General features: G+C 40.8%; 2 protein-coding genes across 2 annotated transcripts in view; both read left to right on the forward strand.

Moving 5' to 3' along the window:
• The window catches only part of RRH (retinal pigment epithelium-derived rhodopsin homolog), an 11194-nt gene extending 7717 nt beyond the window's left edge, over window positions 1-3477 (forward strand). The window contains 4 exon segments of the mRNA XM_026659829.1: window positions 527-680; window positions 1038-1206; window positions 1315-1493; window positions 3375-3477. Of these exon segments, the coding sequence (XP_026515614.1) occupies window positions 527-680; window positions 1038-1206; window positions 1315-1493; window positions 3375-3477 (605 nt within the window).
• Window positions 3478-5854: 2377 nt separating this feature from the next.
• Window positions 5855-19794, forward strand: LRIT3 (leucine rich repeat, Ig-like and transmembrane domains 3). Its single transcript, XM_026659822.1, has 4 exons — window positions 5855-5970; window positions 7308-7783; window positions 15643-15948; window positions 18728-19794. The coding sequence occupies exons 1-4, from the start codon at window positions 5855-5857 to the stop codon at window positions 19792-19794; spliced, it is 1965 nt and encodes a 654-aa protein (XP_026515607.1).
• Window positions 19795-20010: the final 216 nt, after the last annotated feature.

The raw sequence follows: 20010 nt of genomic DNA on the forward strand, positions 1-20010 counted from the left end.
ATAAATTTGTTAGTCTCTAAGGTGCCACAAGTACTCCTGTTCTTTTTGCGGATACAGACTAACACGGCTGCTACTCTGAAACTAAGAATACTAATTGAAGCTGACGTGTATTCTTAATATTGTTCGTTTTCTATACTGTATTTTTCTCTTGATCTTTATTACAGGTTTAAAAATTATAATGGTTAATTCTTTCACTTTCCCTACATCCCCCCACTCTTTTTCTTTCTCTTAATTCTTTGATATGGCATCAGCAACATCTATTATTGCTAAGCTTTGTGTGGGGGAAGGTGTGATAATGCTGAGATGTATTCCAACTCTTCTTCTGGGTGTATTTAAATGTCATTTATCTGTGATATAGGAGAGCTTAAATAAAATGGGGGTGCTGCAGTGTGCCAGGTGCTTGTAAGGATCATTTATAATTACTGTGCTAATTGTCTTGCTTGGAAACATTTTTGGTTCAAATAAAACCTTGGAGAGAAGTAAAAGAATAGAGTGGTTTGATGTAAAAATCTTTGCTTGGTAACAGGAAGAAGAATGACTACCCGCAACTATACTTCCCTGATCCTAGCTGCCTGGTTAAATGCTGTCTTTTGGGCCTTGATGCCTATTGTAGGGTGGGCTAGCTATGCCCCAGATCCAACAGGAGCCACCTGCACGATAAACTGGCGGAAAAATGATGTGTAAGATTTTAAAAACTTTGTTTTACTTTTCAAATGTGGACCATCACTTATTTTTATTCATCACTGTGGTCAACGTTTTCTCCTAAGAACATGCCATGCAACTTCTAAAAGACAATGGCAGTTCAGAAGTAGAAACTGAAGCAATCTATAATAAATCAAAAAAGTATGTAAGAATTCTTGACATTGGAAAGCATTAGGAATCCTAGGTGTAAGGGTCACTGAGCCTAATAAATCTTATCAAGTTGAAGAAATTGTACTTACCTTTTGAAAATGTTTTTTCTGACTGTTTTATTAACAATAAAACATAAGGGAACAATGCATAGTTGTAATACCTTGTATTTATTTTTTGGCTTACAGGTCCTTTGTTTCTTATACAATGACTGTAATTGCTGTTAATTTTGTCGTGCCCTTAACAGTCATGTTTTACTGTTACTACAATGTTTCCCGCACAATGAAGCAGTACACTACCAGTAACTGCCTGGAGAGCATCAACATAGACTGGTCTGATCAAGTAGACGTAACAAAGGTGATGTGGGGGGGTCTTAATTCTTAAATAAATATAATGTTTGATTTTGATATTGGTAAGCAGATATAAATGGTTTGGTCTATCAAACATTTTTTTCTTGTTTTACAGATGTCTGTTGTGATGATTGTGATGTTTTTGGTGGCTTGGTCTCCATATTCCATTGTATGCTTATGGTCTTCCTTTGGAGACCCAAAGAAGATTTCCCCTGCAATGGCCATCATAGCACCTCTATTTGCAAAATCTTCCACATTCTATAACCCCTGTATTTATGTCATTGCAAACAAAAAGTAAGTGTCCCATTTTTAAATTAACAACCTCCATTTGCTTTATGATTACTGGGCATCCTAGCTGTGCAGAAAGACCTTCTGTCAGATATGACAAAATATTTAACAAAGATGGAAAGGTTAAACCAGTGCTGAATTATCTGTGATGGGTTCGATGATCTTTTGGACAGGTTTTAATAAAGTTAGGTGGTAGTGTCTGCACCATATGTGTCTGAAGGTGTCTGACAACATTTCCATGATATCTTCAGTTGTATCCTCATAAAAATATTTTGCAAAACAATTTCAGATAATGTCCTTTGCCAAGATGGGATCGGGGTGAAATTTGAGTCCTATCTGAATCTGGGACTGTCCGCTTTTAATTAAACTGGCTAAAACGTATGGCTGCTTAGGCTCAAGAGATTCTCAAAGTATTTAGCCTCCTAGCTTCCATTCACGTTAGGAGGCTAAATACCTTGGAGGATCTGGGCCTTAGTGACTCCCATGGATATCATTGCTTGGCTTGGGAAGTGTCATAGTGGAGTGGTTTGAGATGATTAAGAGCAAACCTACAAGTCACAGCTGGCTCCTCTTCTGTCAAAATAAAATTATACCAGTTTTGAGCATAGGTATCATATTGAATTGAGATAATAATTTTGGGACATATCCCTGGTCTCACAAAAACAGCCAAAATCAAGAGGGTTTTGCCTGTGGTTCGGAAGTATACAGAGGTTGGGGACACTGGAATCCTTCCCTTCCCATTCCCCAACCTGCAAGCAGGGTCTGGGACATCCATACAGATGAGCTGAACTGTTCCTGCTGAGTAGTTGATATGGTCTGACTCTTCTCTCCAACTCTGTTGGTTTAGATCTGCCCTTTGCCTAGACTCTCATGTACTACACAACTAGCATGCTTCCATTCACCCACTCATCTCCCTACATTTTATCACGCAGTTGTGCTGACAGGGCCCAACTTGTGCTGGCCTGACTCATGGTGTCCACCAAGCACCGCAAGTTGTGGTGCTGCTGTGGGTGCTCTCCCTAGGGGCTAGGGCCGAGTTAAATCAAGTCCTAGAGCTTGCACCTGTGCCTCCTGCTAGGGAGATGACCAGTGTTCCCTCTAATTTTTCCCACCCATGTGTAGAATGAATTTTGTTATGTGCACCAATATGGAGGTGATAGGCTTTGGGGTGCAGGATGGTTCTCCAGGGCTACGGTGGGGAGAGAGGACTCTCCCCAGGGCTGTCTCCCTGCAGCAGCACCTGGGCTGGGAGGGAGAGGCGCCTCTCCCCGCCACAGGAACTCTGGGACTTGGGCTGCAGGATAGGCACCCCTCCTCTGGCCCCAGCAGGTCCGGGCTGGGGGATGGCAGCCGCTGCTGTGGCTGGGCCTGCGCTGCCCCGGCCACCCCAGCAGGTTTGGGCCGCAGGCTGAGTTGGGGCCGGGGGAGGGGTGCCCCTCTTGCAGCAGGTTGGGGGCAGGTCCCCGGGTGGGTTCCTTGACCACCTGCATGGTGCTAAATAGGCCGCTGCGCAGCTTACAGGGAACTTAGGAGATGATGATAAAATGAGATATTTTGGTATCCCATTTTAAGGAGCCAAATTTCTGAGACAGATCACTTGAAAAATGGGACTGTCCTGAAAAAAATGGATTGTAAGGTCACTCGAACAAAATTCCACTCATGCTAGTTTCACATTGATGCAATTCCATGGACCTCAGCAGAGTTCCTCTTGATTTACACTGGCAGAGGAAGACTCTAGAGACTAACTGAATTCTAAAAGTTTTATTAAAATAATAAGCCTTATTGTTATAGCACATTTGAGTAATTTGATCTTAATTTATCTCTGTTTTTGCTTCTTTATCTATGCCTCTAATCATCTGAATTTTTACTTCCCTCCTCACATTGCAGGTTCCGGAGAGCAATCCTGGCAATGGTTCGATGTCAGACTCGGCAGGAGATAACTATTAATAACGCCTTACCAATGAGTGTCTCTCAAAGCACGCTAACATAACGCGGCTGCTCGAAAGCACTGCCACTTTATTTACCCTATAGTATATGTTTTGTACACTACATGGAGATAAGTGGTCAAACCTGGACCACAATTAAATTTGTATCACACTGTAATAATAATCCAGTCCAACATGCCAGTTGTTTTTCTCAGTCTCAATAATATTTAATATAGTTTTTTTTAAAAATCCCAAGATTTTAGTACTGAAGACTAGGCCAATTGGCAAAATATGCTTATCCCTCTCAAATGGCGATCGTGAAAGCTCAGTGTGTTTTGCAACTCTTGGATAGTGGGATAAAATGGTGTGGGAGGGAGAATAAAGCAGGACATGCTTAATTGTGCTACAGTAACAGAAATAAATGTTGTGTATGCATAATTCTTTTGGTATGTGTAATTTCCCCCTTTGAACTCTAAACCAGTTCCCAAAACTTCAGGCACAGTACTACTGTATCCTGCATTCCCTTCCATGTCTCAAACGCAGATTGATCTGACCTGAAAAGGTTGCTTCTATGAGTACTGTAGTATGCAGGCGTATTTAAACTCCAGTGTTGCCAACTCTCTTTATTATCAGTTTTGCAATACACCTCTACCCCGATATAACGCGACCTGATATAACATGAATTCGGATATAACGCGGTAAAGCAGCGCTCCGGGGGGGCGGAGCTGCGCACTCCGGTGGATCAAAGCAAGTTCGATATAACACGGTTTCACCTATAACGCAGTAAGATTTTTTGGCGAGGACAGCGTTATATCGGGGTAGAGGTGTATTTGGTGTTTTTCTGGCTCCTGGAGCCAAGTGATTATGTGAGAATATCAGCTTTCATTTTTAAAATAGTAAGATTCTAACCTTTGTGACTGCAGAGAAAAATCTTGAAAATGTGACCCAAGCACATGTTAAAAGTTCAAAACAAAACGCAAGTAAAAAACACCCAAATTTATTATTTTAAGATAATCTCATGATTTTTGAGGCCTGACTCATGGTTTTTGAATGCCTAGGGTTGGCCATCTTGGGAATCAGTTTATTCAGGGCTGAAGGGATGAATATCTTTTCAAAGATTCAATTGTAGATGATAGTTAACTTGATATTGGTATTTCTGATGTTTGGAGAATAAATATCTTGTCTACTGGTAATATAAAATATGAACAACACTCAGGTCGATCTCAACTAAAACTGCTTCATCCAACTACAACTACTTCACATATTGAGTTCACTTCCTGTTACCCATTTCCTGTGTCTTTTTTAAAGTGATACAGACCCTTTTGGAATGCTGGCTGTTGAACTCTTTACCTTGCACTAACAATAAAATAAAGAGAGAGAATATAGTTTGTTCTGAGATCCGCTAATCTGTTCTAAAAGGCAAACATTCTAATGTTTCAAGGGAGAACGAAGAACACACATTTTAAAGCACAATCTAAGGGGATTTCACTTCACATGATATTTTTGGTGCTATCAATTGATAATCAGTAGATAATACCAACAATTAGTTTATTTTTTGACTGTTTTATTAACATTTAAGTTTTATATGAAGTCATCTGTATTCTTTTCAGAATTCAACTATTATTTAAACATATTTAAGCTTTTTGGTAAAGCCTGAAAAAATTGTTTAAAAAAAGTTGTAAAACTTCATTGTGCTATTAATCTTGACTGTTTTTAATATTAAAATGCAGGTACATTCTGCACTGTATAGTTATTCAGTCTTAGAATATGCCCCCTTCAGTACTTTTAGCCCCTTTTAATACTGTCTTTGACATGTTACACTTATATAGTACACTTCCTTCCAGAATCTGAGTGCTTTACAAATATTAGCTAACTAAACTGCACAACACCCCTGTGAAGTAAAGGGATATGTCAAAATATATCTAGAAAATCTGTATTCAATATAAAGCAACAGAGGGTCCTGTGGCACCTTTAAGACTAACAGAAGTATTGGGAGCATAAGCTTTCGTGGGTAAGAACCTCACTTCTTCAGATGCAAGTGAAGAAGTGAGGTTCTTACCCACAAAAGCTTATGCTCCCAATACTTCTGTTAGTCTTAAAGGTGCCACAGGACCCTCTGTTGCTTTTTACAGATTCAGACTAACACGGCTACCCCTCTGATACTTGTATTCAATATAGTTAACTATAAAGATTATGTCCTGATATGTGATAGATATAATTTTAACAGAATATGTTTCTTTGACATAATAAAGAACAAGCTGGTTCAACTGATCCCTTTAAGGATACATTTGAAGGTTAAGTAGCTACAGATCTCAGCTAATCCAGTGTAATCTGCTATTACTAAATGGATGTCTACATTCACATTCATAGCACACAGCACATGAGTGCCTGGGAATAAAAGTTTTTAGATTTTGTTCATATCAATTTTGCTGGGAGGTAGTCATGTATCTGTTTGTTTGTTTATGCATCATGATTAGCTTTTTTGAAGAGGTAAACAGTTTTTGTCCTTCACAATGCACTTGCATTTACCACGGCAGAAGTGATGGCACTGGAACAAGGTATGCCTTTCTTTATTGCCGTTACACAACGTAATGATAGGAAAATAGGTTGATGGAAATTTAGAATAACATTATCTGACACCACTGATGAGTGCAGATTGTGTAGTTTTAGTTCATGTACTTTTTAGAAGTATAAAGGGGGAAGTTTACTCCATTTTTAGGCCACTTTACATGGTAAGCAATGTGTATGGATATTAACAGGTAGCAATAATATCTTGTCTTATTGGTTTTTACTTAGCAGCTGGATGCCTTTTAAATCTTCAGTTTTTACAGAGACTTCTCTCTGCACTCTAACTTACTAAATGTCGATATTTCCTTGAAAATTCCATTCTCAAACCAGTTATCCATGGTATGGGAATCCTGGTTTTAGATAAATGCAAAAGTTTCCTTTACTCTATCTCATTGTTAGACAATAGAAAAAGTATGATGATAAAGAAAGAGCTTAACCACTTTGAAATATTTTACAGCAGATGCACTAGACATTGCATTGTTGCTCATTTGGGAATTACAATTTCAGCTAATTTTATTCTTGTACTATATCTCATACAAAGTTCTGGTGGGGAGAAAGGAAAAGAGATGTTCTTCATAAATCAGCATCTATATGGAGAGAAAGGAGAGACATTAACTTTGGTCAAAATTCTCAAACCTGGATGCCTAGACTCCTTAATCCATATGTATGAACTTAAAATAAATTGAAATGGCCTAATTTTCAGATACTCTGAGAAAACCTAGCACCTCTGAAGTCAATGGAAGTAGAAAGTCCACAGAACTTCTGAAAATTAGGCTATTTCTATTTAGGTGACTACCTGTGGATTTAGAATCTTAAATTTAAGCACCCAGTTTAAAAAAATTTCCTTTTTTTTTTTTTTTTTTGGTAATCTTCAACCTACTTTCAAAAGTAAAGTTCCACAAATATATTTACCCTCATGCCTTAAATATTTCATATCTCCACATTTGAAGAGAAATTAGAAAAAGTGACACACAGAATTATAGACTTTTTATTAAAACGGAGGTCATGAATCTCCTGTTTCAATGATAAAAATACAAATAAAATCCTTCTGTTTTTGAATTACATTGCTGGCCCTAAAATGACTGGGTAAAAGGTAGCATTTGAATTTATCTGGAATTAATGCAGCAGTATCATTACTATTTTATATTTATTTTCTCTTTAGAAAGAAAGTCCACCTCCTAATTGTCGCTATCTTTTAAACATAGAAGATCACGCTTGATCTGATATTTTGGCAGTAGTGGTGGTGGAAAAGGTATTAGCACTTATGTATTTGAGATGCAAGTCTCTGGTAATGAAATACAGATCTCTCTTTGTTGTTTGGTGCTAGGTCTGTGCTGTGTAATGACCCTGATATGTTTGAGATCCCTGTGAATGTTCCTGTGGACACAGTAAAACTTCGCGTAGAAAAAACTGTCATACGAAGAATCCCCACTGAAGCCTTTTACTACTTGGTGGACCTTAAATACCTGTGGGTGACCTACAATTGTGTGGCTAACATTGATGCCAGCAGCTTTTATAATTTGAAGCAGCTGCATGAGTTGCGTCTGGATGGGAATTTGCTGTCAAGTTTCCCTTGGGAGTCTCTTGTGGAGATGCCCAACTTAAGAACCTTTGATTTACATAACAACAAATTGACCAGCATTCCGTCTGAGGCTGGTAGATACCTGAGAAACCTCACCTACCTGGACGTATCCAGCAACAAACTAACCACCTTGCCATCCGACCTAATGGACATTTGGCCCCCCTTCTCAGAAGCTACACCGTCCAGGAACACAGATCCAGCAGCACAGAGAGTCATATTAGGTAAACTCAGGAGGCCATTGGATTCCTTATTTGTGGGGAGGGATAGCTCAGTGGTTTGAGCATTGGCCTGCTAAACCCAGGCTTGTGAGTTCAATCCTTGAGGGGTCCACTTAGGGATCTGGGGCAAAAATCAGTACTTGATCCTGCTAGTGAAGGCAGGGGGCTGGACTCGATGACCTTTCAGGGTCCCTTCCAGCTCTATGAGATAGGTATAGGTATATCTCCATAAAACATTTCAAAATATTTTCTTTAAAAGGGAAGCAGCTTAGTGTAGTGTTTGCAGGATTGAGGCCATAGTTTGCAAAGGGCTTTGGGATCATTCAGGATAAAAGGTGCTATAAACATGCAAAATATTGTTCTATCAATGCAAATATGTTAGTTAAAATATAGTGTGAAGCTGCTTATGCTATGCTGATTGCTGCCTGCTATTCATTTTAAATATTTTTACTGCTAACGTTTCTGACAAACACTGTGTAGAAAATACTAATGCATGTCTTAAAATGTTAGTATAACATGCTTAACTTTTTGTAACTTGTGTGGCCCACAGGAATCACTCATCAGTTCTGTAAATATTTTGGCTAATGCTTGTTTTTTATAATATGTTGATCGTTGGGTGCTCAGAAAAAAATCGTATGTAGGACTAGGTATAATTGGAGGGATTTTCCACTGCACTCAGTTTCTGTGGATGCAGCGTGTCCGGAGGGGATGGATTGCATGTGGGAGCAGGGGGTGACTCCCTGATCCTGGGACAACCAGCCTTCACGTAGGTGGGGGCTGCTCTAATCTACACACCTGGTGATGGCTGGAGCACAGTGTGTTCTGTCTTTACCCCTGCACACTCCCTCTACACTGATGGTTACAGGAGGGAGGAGAGTAGGAGCTGGCTATGGGTATGTCTGTACAGCAGCTGTGACGTGCAGTTCCAGGTCGACATACGTGTGCTCGCTCTGAATAAGCTAGTTTGGCTGTAGTAGCTCAGGCTAGCTGCCCTGGCACACTCTTGCTTGACCCCCTGACTATACATTTGGGCGGCTAGTCTGAACTGCTGCTCGTACCACTGTGGCAACCTTGCTCTTTTTAAGTCCTAGCTCGAGCAGCGCTAGCACGTGTCTATCTACCCATGCTGGGAATTTAACCTCCCAGCTGCTGTGTATGTCAGCTCTAAACCTGCTGAGGATTTTGCCCATATCAGAATCCTCATCTAGGGAGATCTAGCCAACTTCCAGTCTCTTTGCGCTGCCCTTGCTGTGCAAAGATAGTGGAATCTGGTTGAGTGCTCGCAAAGTTTGTTAACAGGCTTTAATCCTGACAAGCTTTGCAGCCCTAGCACCTGTATTCCCTTGAGCACACGTGACTGATTGTGCCATGTTATGTGATGATTTTATAATATGCAAAAATGTCCTCAGGGGAATTAGCATGAGACCTTTAGCTCATTTTCATTTGTGAACCAACTGGGGGTGGTTAGCTGCGCTCGGTGGGAGGCATGTGTGGCGGCGGGAGGGTTCGGCGGCGCGGCGCTCCGCGGTGGGGGGGGTGTTCAGCGGCGCTCTGCGGCGCTCTGGGGGGTTCGGCGGGGGGGTTCGGCGGCGCTCCGCGGGGGGCTGGCATGTTTGGCGGCGCGGGGGGTTAGGGGGGGTTTGGCGGCGTGGCGCTGGGGGGGTACGACGGTGCGATGCTCCGTGGGGGGGGGGGGGGGCAGCTGGGGGGTGGGGGGGTGTGTTATGGCGGCGCTATGGGGGCGGCAAAAAAGTTAGAGCCGGCCCTGCTGACTAAACCCCAGCTGAGCAGCAGGGGCTGCAGATGGTATTGCAGTTACGAGAGCCTTGAGTGGAGGAAACATCACAGCTGGGGTGGAGGAAACATCACCTGTTAATAACATCTGGGTTTCATTTTGAACCTTGAATATTTTATTTATTGCCACTTTACAACCCACTAAAAGGGGAATAATGTGCATTTAATTACACTCTGAGGCTGGTTACTGATTTACAGAGAAAATGTTCTACATAGCTCGCCTCTAAGCTAAAGTCCATATTGACACAGCAGCACGTACTGGTGTGGGGGAAACTCTGTTTACCAAGAAGGAGGGACTGCATAACTGTATTCTTCTGTGATACACATTGGAGTCTATAATTCACAACTGTAACTATGGGCTGTTATTAGGCATTGATGGGGATGAATAACCAATGAGTTACTGAGGAAGCAAATTATTTGAATTTGTTGTGATCACTGCAGCATCCAGGCTTGTCTCCAAATGAATCCGATAAGGACACTTTGTGGGATGTGGCCATTTTCTGTCCATTTGCACAGAAACTCCATTGTGGTTCATTAGGAAGGAAGCTTTGTCAGTTGCTTATTGTACAGTGTTGTCTACTTGTACCATACCATATCTATGTATGGCAAATCAATGCTTATTGTGCAACAATTTTAAGTGTTGGTTTCATATTAGAAGAAAACCCTGGCTCATAACTGGCTGGAAATAGCCATCATGTGAGTGAGGAGATTACCTTCTCAGAGTCAATGTTGGACCCGTGGAACTGAAACAATGTTAATGAATCAACTCTAAATAACTGCATTTTGTCTGCCTGCAGTGAAAACAATTATTTATCTCAGAACTAATTAGATAACTTATGAAAATCTTTGTCTCCCTTATGGAAGATGTTAAGAAAAGAGCCTCCTGTCTCTACCTGCAGATGCAGGAGTATATTTATATGTTGGGAAAGAGGCAAGGGGAGTGGGTCTGGAGTTCTACAGCTTTCCTCATTCACAAAATCCAGTGCTTCCAAATGATCTGGAACCCTCAAGGCTAGCCTAAATAACCATGTAACCGTATTATCTCGTTCTTTGCTTCCCTGTCTCTTCTTTTGTTTGTCACTCATTGCTCAGTCTATTTCTATTTTATACTCTGTGGGTCAGGGACTGTCTCATGTTTGTTTGTACAGTGCCTCAGGCAGTGGAGTCTGGATCTGGATTGAATCCTTTGGGCACTACTGCAATAAGAGCAATAAATAGCAAGTCATAACTTCCTATTGGGAAACCTGCAAGAGGGAAAAAGTCAGCCAAAGAGGTTTTGTTACAAACTGTCTATGGGGAGAAGGACTCAGCCCATCTTGTGAAGGGAGACAAGCTGCTAGCCCTACCAATCTTGAGGGTCCATGCAGAAAGCAAACTTCTAACTCTGGGAATCCTGGGGTCTCCTGATTAGAGTGACCAGACAGCAAATGTGAAAAATCGGGACAGGGGTTGGGGGTAATAGGAGCCTATATAAGAAAAAAAACCCCAAATCAGGACTGTCCCTATAAAATTGGGACATCTGGTCACCCTACTCCTGATGCCTGAACTTCACTTCCACACTGCACCTCATCCCCTCAGCTGTATGTTTCTACCTTCTTTGAACCAGAAAGAACAGAGGCCTTATAGGGGAGTTAACCTGGTTTTTAGCATAATTTACTACTGTGGAAAGCTGCCGGCGTTTAAGGGGTTGTTTCAGGAGCAGCCACTTCCAATATCTTAGGAGTACTTCCATCTCCTTATACTCTTTTTCTCCAGTCTAGAGGGAAGAAAACAGGTCATTTTGTAAAATATCAAGCAGGAATGGACATTTCTCTGAATAAGAATAGCATCTGCCTCTAGACCAGTTAAAAAATAAAACTAGACAGATTTTAAAGGTAGGCACATGCAGTTGTGTATTTGAGTGAGTTCGACTTGTGAGCAAATATCTGTGCATTCACACATGGACAGCAGGCACTCAACTTGTGCACCCTCGGATGTTGTATCTGACATGTTCGTGAACACCAGTTATTTCCAGGCATCAGTTAGTCATGTTCAAAGGTCAATGTACAGTTGCACATGCCTGACTTTGAAACTGTGTCTCTGCAAATGTTAATAATTTCCAGTGGCAGAGAGTTCAACAGGTTATTAGGGTTAGTTGCCTTTTTGAGTAATACACATCTTTAAGTGTTCACCTTATATATAAGAATTTTGCAATGACTATTAGAGGTTAATGCAGCACAAAACAAAGCTCAAATAGTCCTGACATCATGAGATGATGATGAGACAACATATGAGACAACATATTCCACAAGAAGCTTCCCTAATGTGTTATTACAGCTCAGATTTTATCCTAGCATATATTTTATGTGCGTTGAATGTTTTATTTGGGAAAAGAATTCCCCTTGTGCAACTGAAATAGTGGTATGTTCCTTTAGGATAGTGGTGCCCAAACTTTTCCTGCCATGCCCCACTTTACCAGTAATGGAACCTGTCCATGCCCCCTTACTGCACATTTGGCTCAGCAGAGGAGCTGGGGATAAAGGCAGAACTGGGAATCGGGGAGGAGCTGGGTCTAGAGGTGGAGCTGGCCTAGAGGTGGAGAGAAATGAGGGCAGAGCTGGACTGGGGGCAGAGCAGGGGGTGGAGTGGAGCTGTGGCTGGAGCTGGGCTGTGGGTGGAGTGGAGCTGTTGCTGGGGTTGGAACGAGTCTGGGGGCAGAGCAGGGGGCTGGGTGGCACTCACTCCCTGCCATCCTGGGAAGAGGGGGGTTGGCCTGGCCTGTGGCCTCCCCCAACACTCCTCCAGTTTGGGGACCACTGCACTAGGAGAAACATTGTTTCCTGTCGGTCTGGAATCTGTGTTTTTTGACGGCAGTAGGAACAAACGCTGCAGTTGATCCTGCCATTCTCCCGGGCAAAACTTACACTGATTTCAGGGAGAGCATTACCCGAGAAAAGGATTGTGGCATTAGGACCACTTTCAGTAGAATAAGTGTGCTCCAGAGCATGCTGGGGTTCCCTGGACACTGAGAAGCTGTCTTACAATTAATTCTCTGCAATGAGATTGGTGGCACAAGCAGGATGGTGTATGCAGTGTCGTTCTAGCTGTGTTGGTCCCAGGATATTAGAGAGTCAAGGCTATAACTACATTGTACCCATCTTGTCTCTGTAAGTAGGAGGTTGTTTTTTTACTACACGGCATTAATATGTCACACAAACGTCATTAACCATGTATTGCCCTAATAAGCATTTTGCGAAGCATGGACAGATTAGTGAGAAATGAATTTGAGTTAAGAAGCTCATTTGCATATGAGGTGCTTGACTATTAAGTGCTTAACCCTACAACCTTCACTTTCTTTTACCATAATTGCTTTCAGTGGAATTATTTGTTGATATTTTTGTGCGCCTTTGTATGTTTTAAAAGTTTCACAATAGGCTTATATATTTCAATCACTCAGTCATATTGGTGAATAATTTACCTGTCTAAGGGACTAATCCTACAAATCCCTATTATCATTATTACTCACACAAGTAAGACTTTGCAGGATCAGAGCATTAAAAAATGTGATTTAGGTTATTTAATTTTTTTTTAAAGAGACATAATTGTCCCAACTCAGCAACATACAAATTTTCCAATATGTGGGAAATGTATATTTAGGAAATGTGGGTAAGTAACATTAAGTTACCCTGGCAGAGATGGTGTCCGTAGCCTCTGTTTGCCAGAAGCTGGGAATGGGTGACAGGGGATGGATCACTTGATGATTACCTGTTCTGTTCATTCCCTCTGGGGCACGTGGCATTGGCCACTGTTGGAAGACAGGATACTGGGCTAGATAGATCTTTGGTCTGACCCAGCATGGCCATTCTTATGTTCTTGGACACCTTTACTTTGCACAATGGTCTCAACATCCTTACATGGCATGTACATTTACACATCCTGGGAATCAGGGGCATTACATTGGATTTGTTTACAATTAATGGCTTCTGGGACACCTATACTGCGTATATGAATTGGAAGGAAGTTTATCTTGTGTACTAAGGGAGTAGGCTGGAAATTGAGAACATTGACCTTCTCCTTCCCCTGCTAGTTTTACCCACGTTCCCACCTTAAGTATACAGTGCAAAGGGGCAGCTATAGATAGGATGGACTGATGTTAGAGGAACCTGTTGAAATTCACCTCTGGTGAACTGGTCTTTTATGTATATATTTTTATATATATGCCCAGTTCACCAGAGGTTGTCAGGGTGTGTGTGTGTGTGTGTGTGTGTATATATATATATATATATATATATATAAACGTCTCCAAAGCTATATATAATCTCCGAAGCGTGTGCGCTTGCTCTCTCTCTCTTTTTGGAGATTAGCTTTTTAAAATACAATACTTGAACCAGTTTTCTTGGATTTGCCTATTCCTTTTCTTGTGGGCAATAATTAGTCAATAGATTTAAAATCACTCGTGTCTGGAAGGAGTACAATTGGATTGTGATGTCATAAACTCATAGTCAAGGAATCTCTTCAGGTCAAGTCTTGTTTTAAAGGGTGAGATTAGTCAGGGTTTACCACTGTCTTAACCAATCACTGACTTTGTGCTTAAGATAACCTAATCTTGGTCAGGTGGTTAAAGGAAGCATGTATTTCTACATCTACAGATTTTTTCTAAAAATGCAGACATTAGAAGCAAATGAAATATTCAGAAAGGGAAAAAGAAAGGTGTTGGTAACATGGAATAATTCCAATTTTTTATTTAATTATTCCTAAAGTTAATGCATCTTTTCACATCATGAGCTGTGTACTGTCTCCTTATCTGGGTTTCAGTCATGACTGGTTTGCTAAACTGTTCAGAGTATGAAGTAATTATAGGTTTTCACTGCAAAGTAGTAGCTTTTATTTTATATCTGCCTGCCCACTTTTAATGCGCCCATCATCATAGCATTGGAGGCTATCCCGTGTTACCTACAAAAATAGCTTGCATTGGGAATTAGTTCTATTTATTGTTAATATTCAAAGGAAATGGAGTGTTCCAGGGAGATGTGTACAAAGATCTAAAGTCAAATCAGAAACTATTTAAAGGCAGGAATGAAACGCTGTGGACCAGATCCTCAACTGGTATAAATAGATATTTCTCTATTGAAGTCAACAGAGCTATGCTGTCTTACACCAATATAAGAGCTGGACCTAGATTACTATAAAATGGCCAATGTAATTCACCTGAAATCAAATTCAACAGTAGAAGAAATGTTCCCTCGCTTATGCTCTTCATAATCAAAGGGCAAATAGTCTGAAGTCAAATGGGGAGGGGCAGGGTCCTTGTGTGCCATCAAAAATGCTAAGATCCTTTAATTATTTCGACAGTTCCTCTGCCCTCCTCCCTCTCTCTCTGCGTCCCTCCACAACTTTTAAATATTTTGTATTTAAAAGATTGGCCTGAACGAGATCTCTGAATCCAAACACCCCTGAACATTGGGAAAGTTCAGATCCAGATCTAAACTTCGTTGGCTTAAAGCCATCTCTGTTCAATGGCAGAAGAGTTGGTATAAGTCATAAACATTTTTATCATTGCTCTCTCCTCAGCCAGAATCCAAGCACTGAAAAAGGTGCCTGAAAAGAAAAGAGACGCTTAGAAAACTCCATACTCAATGAAGGGGAAGAAGGAGAGCAGTGGAGGTCAAAAGACAACCATAGCTGTTAAAAGATCTACTTGTACTTGAAGGGTCTGCCAAGAAGCCAAATGCTGGTGAAACACCTTACTTGGCAGCTAACCAAGGCTGCTCCTTCTGAGGTTGTTCCAAAGGAATGAAAAAATGGTACAATTTAGTGTAGAATATGTCAACTCATGTACCATTTTCTGCGCAGGTGGTTGTGGGGAAAAGATCTAGTTTATCAAATGTTAACAAAACAGCTTTAACCCACCTTCCTGAACCTAAAAAAAAAAAAAAAAGTATATAAGGAACAAATTAAATATTTCATGAACTTAAAAGAGGCACACGACTCTCCCTATTAGCATTTAGACACAATGGTATGTCCCACTCTAATAATGAAATCCAAGTAATGCTTGAAACTAAGTGTATACTTTTTTTTTTCTGCTTAAGGTTTGCAGGACAATCCATGGTTTTGTGACTGTCGGATTTCAAAGCTAATTGAATTTTCCAAAATAGTGGACACCTCTGTTGTACTTCTGGATCCTCTTGTGGCTTGTAGTGGACCTGAGAGCCTGGCAGGTATCTTGTTCCAGAGAGCAGAGCTGGAACAGTGTCTTAAACCATCAGTGATGACTTCAGCAACAAAAATCACATCGCCTCTGGGAAGCAATGTACTGCTACGCTGTGATGCCACTGGATATCCAACTCCACAACTTACCTGGATCAGGTCAGACAATTTACCGGTGAACTATACAGGTATTTCATAATTTATTACTAAGAAATATGAGAACCTAGAAACATTGATCGTTTGTGCTTGGAAATGATCTTTGAGATCATTATTATGAATGGTGAAAAATGAATAAGACCAGATATTTCTCACAATAGTTCTACCGTTTGGGTCCAGAATCTCCTTGCCCCTATTTGTGTTAAATTCATCCATATATGAACATGAACAGGGCAAACAGGTCACTTCCAATTCAGAACATGACATGGAACCAAAACTGGATAGGAGGCTTAGATTCAGGATCCCAAAATTGGAGAGGGTGGTTTGGACTTGAAATTTCAGTTTTGGCTTGTCTCCGGTACAAAATGCAAGTTAAAAAAGCCAGTTCAGCCATAACTGAGCTATTTAAACACAGCAATTTTTATTGTAAGTATTGGCTTTGTCATAAATATTAGTTTGTTTGAATTTTGGTTATTTACTACCAATGTCCGTACTGAACAGTAAAGAGACAGTGAATATCTGATATTGTTTTTGTATATCAGCCAATTTTAGTAATTGCATCTAGCAATTCAGAAGTTTTCCTATTTCTAAGTAATGGGTTCGCGAGAATGAAACTGTATGACAACTTATTGTAAGCCCACAATAATAAATTGTTATATTTATTATGAAAAATTCTTTTAACTCAAAGCAGTAAGCTAATATCACTCATTTAAAACAAAATAAGCATATCCGTGAAAATGAATTGTTAGAGTGCAATATTGGAGGCTGCCAGTAGATGGCACCATGGTTAGCATCTAAGGATTATCTTTAGGATTTAAGGAAGAACTGTAGAAGAGGAAAGACAGAAAAAGTAAGGGTCTGAGAGTAGGGGAAGCTAGCGAATATATAAAATCTGCAGCTCCTAGAAAAGTCTGGAAATTAAACTGCCTCAGAACTCAATTATTTTAATAACTCAAAGTATTTTGATGATTACATATTCTGTAGAGGTGGGTTTGAACTCTGCAGTGTGAATTCAAATCCAAACTTTTCCAAAATTTGGGTGGAGAGCTTTTGTAACTGGAATGCTATATATAAAATTGTCTTTGCTTTTGCTGTTCATGTCACAACTGTCATTGTAGAGCACACGAATAGTGGAGACACAGAAGTCTGTAAAATCGATATGTTATACATTACAATTGTTTAATTATTTACAGTGCCTGCCTTTCACCTTTGGAGCTTACAATAATTAAAAGCGTGTGTGTGTGTGTGTGTGTGTGTGTGTGTGTGTGTGTGTGTGTGCACTCTTAAGGGGTCTAGATAGACAGCTCTGGGAAAGTTCAGTCCACGAGACAGGTTAAGCCTGGGTAGTGCAGGCTGCTGCTTCTTACTCCAGCCACGGGATCCAATCCTGACCTGAGGGCTACCTTTAGGTGAAACAGGATAATTCCCTTTCCAATACAAGTTTAGACTTTAACCTCCCTTGTGAGGTGGTGTATAAAGTTCCTGGATTATGTGATAGACTTAATAATTGTCCTATGGGATTGTACCAGTGCTCTATGTAGTCCAAAATAGTGCCTCAGACAGTTGCGTAAAGCCCCATAATGGGTAATTTATGCAATAACCTACCCATGGGGTAGGTAGCTATGCCAATCGGAGAAGCTCTCCTACCAACAGAGCTCTGTCTGCATAGGGTGCTTACATGCATCCGATGAAGTGGGCATTCACCCACGAAAGCTTATGCTCCAATACATCTGTTAGTCTTAAAGGTGCCACAGGACTCTCTGTTGCTTTTTACAGATCCAGACTAACACGGCTACCCCTCTGATACTTCACTACCCCGGGGAACGTTTCTTGCTAACCCCAGGCAGTTAGCAGTAAGATTTTACCCTTAAGCATAAGAGCTGATGGGTAAAACCTTCAAGACCATTTAAAAGCAGCAAAGAGTCCTGTGGCACCTTATAGACTAACAGATGTATTGGAGCATGAGCTTTCGAAGAAGTGGGTATTCACCCACGAAAGCTCATGCTCCAATACGTCTGTTAGTCTATAAGGTGCCACAGGACTCTTTGCTGCTTTTACAGATCCAGACTAACACAGCTACCCCTCTGATACTTAAGACCATTTAAGTGATTTAGGAGCCAAAGTACCATTTCCTAAAGTGACTTAGACACTTAGGGTTCTAAGTCTTGCTGAAAGTCAGTTTAGCTTCTAATGTCCATGGAATTTAGGCTGCCAAGTCACTTATGCACTTTTGAAACTTTACCCTATATCCCCTTAACCATTTTTGTTTTTTATAGTGAAACGGCAAATATTGTTATTACTCATATAAATGTCTAATTTTATTTTTGAACCTTCCTCAGGGCAAGTCTGCACTTAAAACACTGCATTGGCACAGCTGCACCAATGCAGCTATAGCGCTTTAATGAAGATGCTCTCTGCTGACTGGAGAGAGCTCTCCTGTCGGCGTAGTTAATCCACCTCCCCGAGAGGTGGTAGCTATGCCAATCGGAGAAGCTCTCCTGCCGACAGAGCTCTGTCTGCATAGAGTGTTGGGTTGGTATAACTATGTCGCTCAGGAGTGTGGATTTTTCATACCCCTGAGTGATGTAGTTATACTGATGTAGGTCTGTAGTGTACACCAGACCTCAACTCTTTTTTTCAATACTATCATATGGCAGGGAGTTCTGCAAGTTGTTTAAAAAAACAATATGTTCAGTTCAAATGTTTTTTTCTAACATAGCAAAAGCATGGAAGGGGTAATGTCATAGCCTTGCCTTTTTTTTTGATGTTACTGTTACACTGTTTTACTATATGCATTTCATTTTCCTTTAGTAATTCAAGAAACTCCAGGAGAGGGTGTCAGATGGTCCATAATAAGTTTGACAGGGATTTCATACAAGGATGCAGGGGACTACAGATGTAAGGCCAAAAATTTGGCGGGAATGTCAGAAGCTGCTGTTACTGTCACTGTGGTTGGTGTTGTCACTACGACTGTGTCACCACAAAAGTATGGGAAGAAGTTTGAAGCAGAGCAACAAAATAACACACAGGAGGAAGCCAAGCAAGAATCTGAAAAAAGCACCACACCTCCTCCACCCTTAACATCGCTACCCACAACAATGGCTACCACTGAAAGGGCAACAAGTGCCAAGATTACAGACAAAAAACAATCCAAGTCCACGGCTGATGGGAAAAAAAGTTCAAAGGGAGTAACAAATGGAAACAACAAAAAGTCTGAAGAAACAAGCAAGAAAGATGAGGAGACTTCATTGAATGCAGCAGCACTGGCTGAACAGAACGTCACCATAAAGAACCTAAAAGTTATTAGTGAAACGGATGAAAGAGTTACCTTAACTTGGAAAACCATCAATGCCACAAGCAACTCTGCAGTGACTGTATTGTACTCAAAGTATGGTGAGAAAGATATGCTGCCTCTGAGTACAGATCCCAGCAAAAACAAAGTCACAATAGATGGTTTGCAGCCTCGTACACAATACATGGCATGTGTCTGTCCCAAAGGAGTCCCACCTACAAAAGATCAATGCATTATTTTCTCCACTGATGGACTAAATGATGAGAGTGGTTCTCAAGTTTCCATTTTGGTCATGACTAGCAGTGTGGCATGTGTGATTGTTCTACCTTTGCTATTTTTCTTACTCTATAAAGTTTTAAAACTTCACAGGAAACCAAAATCTGCTAGGGAAGCTGACCTTGCGAAAGAGACCTATGTCAAATTTGAAACACTTTCCCTTAAGCCCCGTTCAGTGGGCACAGGAGGAGAGCTCTGGACTCGAAGAAACACTGATGAGTCAGAAAGACTTCTGCTTTGCTCTAGGTCAAGCATGGATTCTCAGATGACCTTCAAAAGTGAGGGCTCCAGGTCTGAGTATTTCTGTTGAATGTTGTATACAGTGGACAATGTGAAATACACTAAGGGTAAAACTAATTCCAAAATGCAGTCTTGTATCTGAAAGCAGGTCAGTGCCAGTTAGGAAATACCACTATCAGATATAGCATCTGATACAACTCAGACTATTGTGGTAGGAGGGGGAAAGGGAAATTGATGCCAGTATATATTTTTTGTCTTTTTTTACATCCTGTCATGCATCCTGTGA

The sequence above is a fragment of the Terrapene carolina genome, unplaced genomic scaffold (assembly GCF_002925995.2).
Source record: "Terrapene carolina triunguis isolate 2854851 unplaced genomic scaffold, T_m_triunguis-2.0 Scaffold706, whole genome shotgun sequence".
Lineage (NCBI taxonomy): Eukaryota > Metazoa > Chordata > Testudines > Emydidae > Terrapene > Terrapene triunguis.

Bases quoted from the DNA above. Each gene is read 5' to 3' on its own strand.
- LRIT3 (XM_026659822.1), top strand. From the start codon at position 5,855: ATGTATCTGTTTGTTTGTTTATGCATCATGATTAGCTTTTTTGAAGAG. The intron at 7,784-15,642 runs GTAAACTCAGGA...TTTCTGCTTAAG, and splicing joins AGCACAGAGAGTCATATTAG to GTTTGCAGGACAATCCATGG. The intron at 15,949-18,727 runs GTATTTCATAAT...ATTTTCCTTTAG, and splicing joins TTTACCGGTGAACTATACAG to TAATTCAAGAAACTCCAGGA.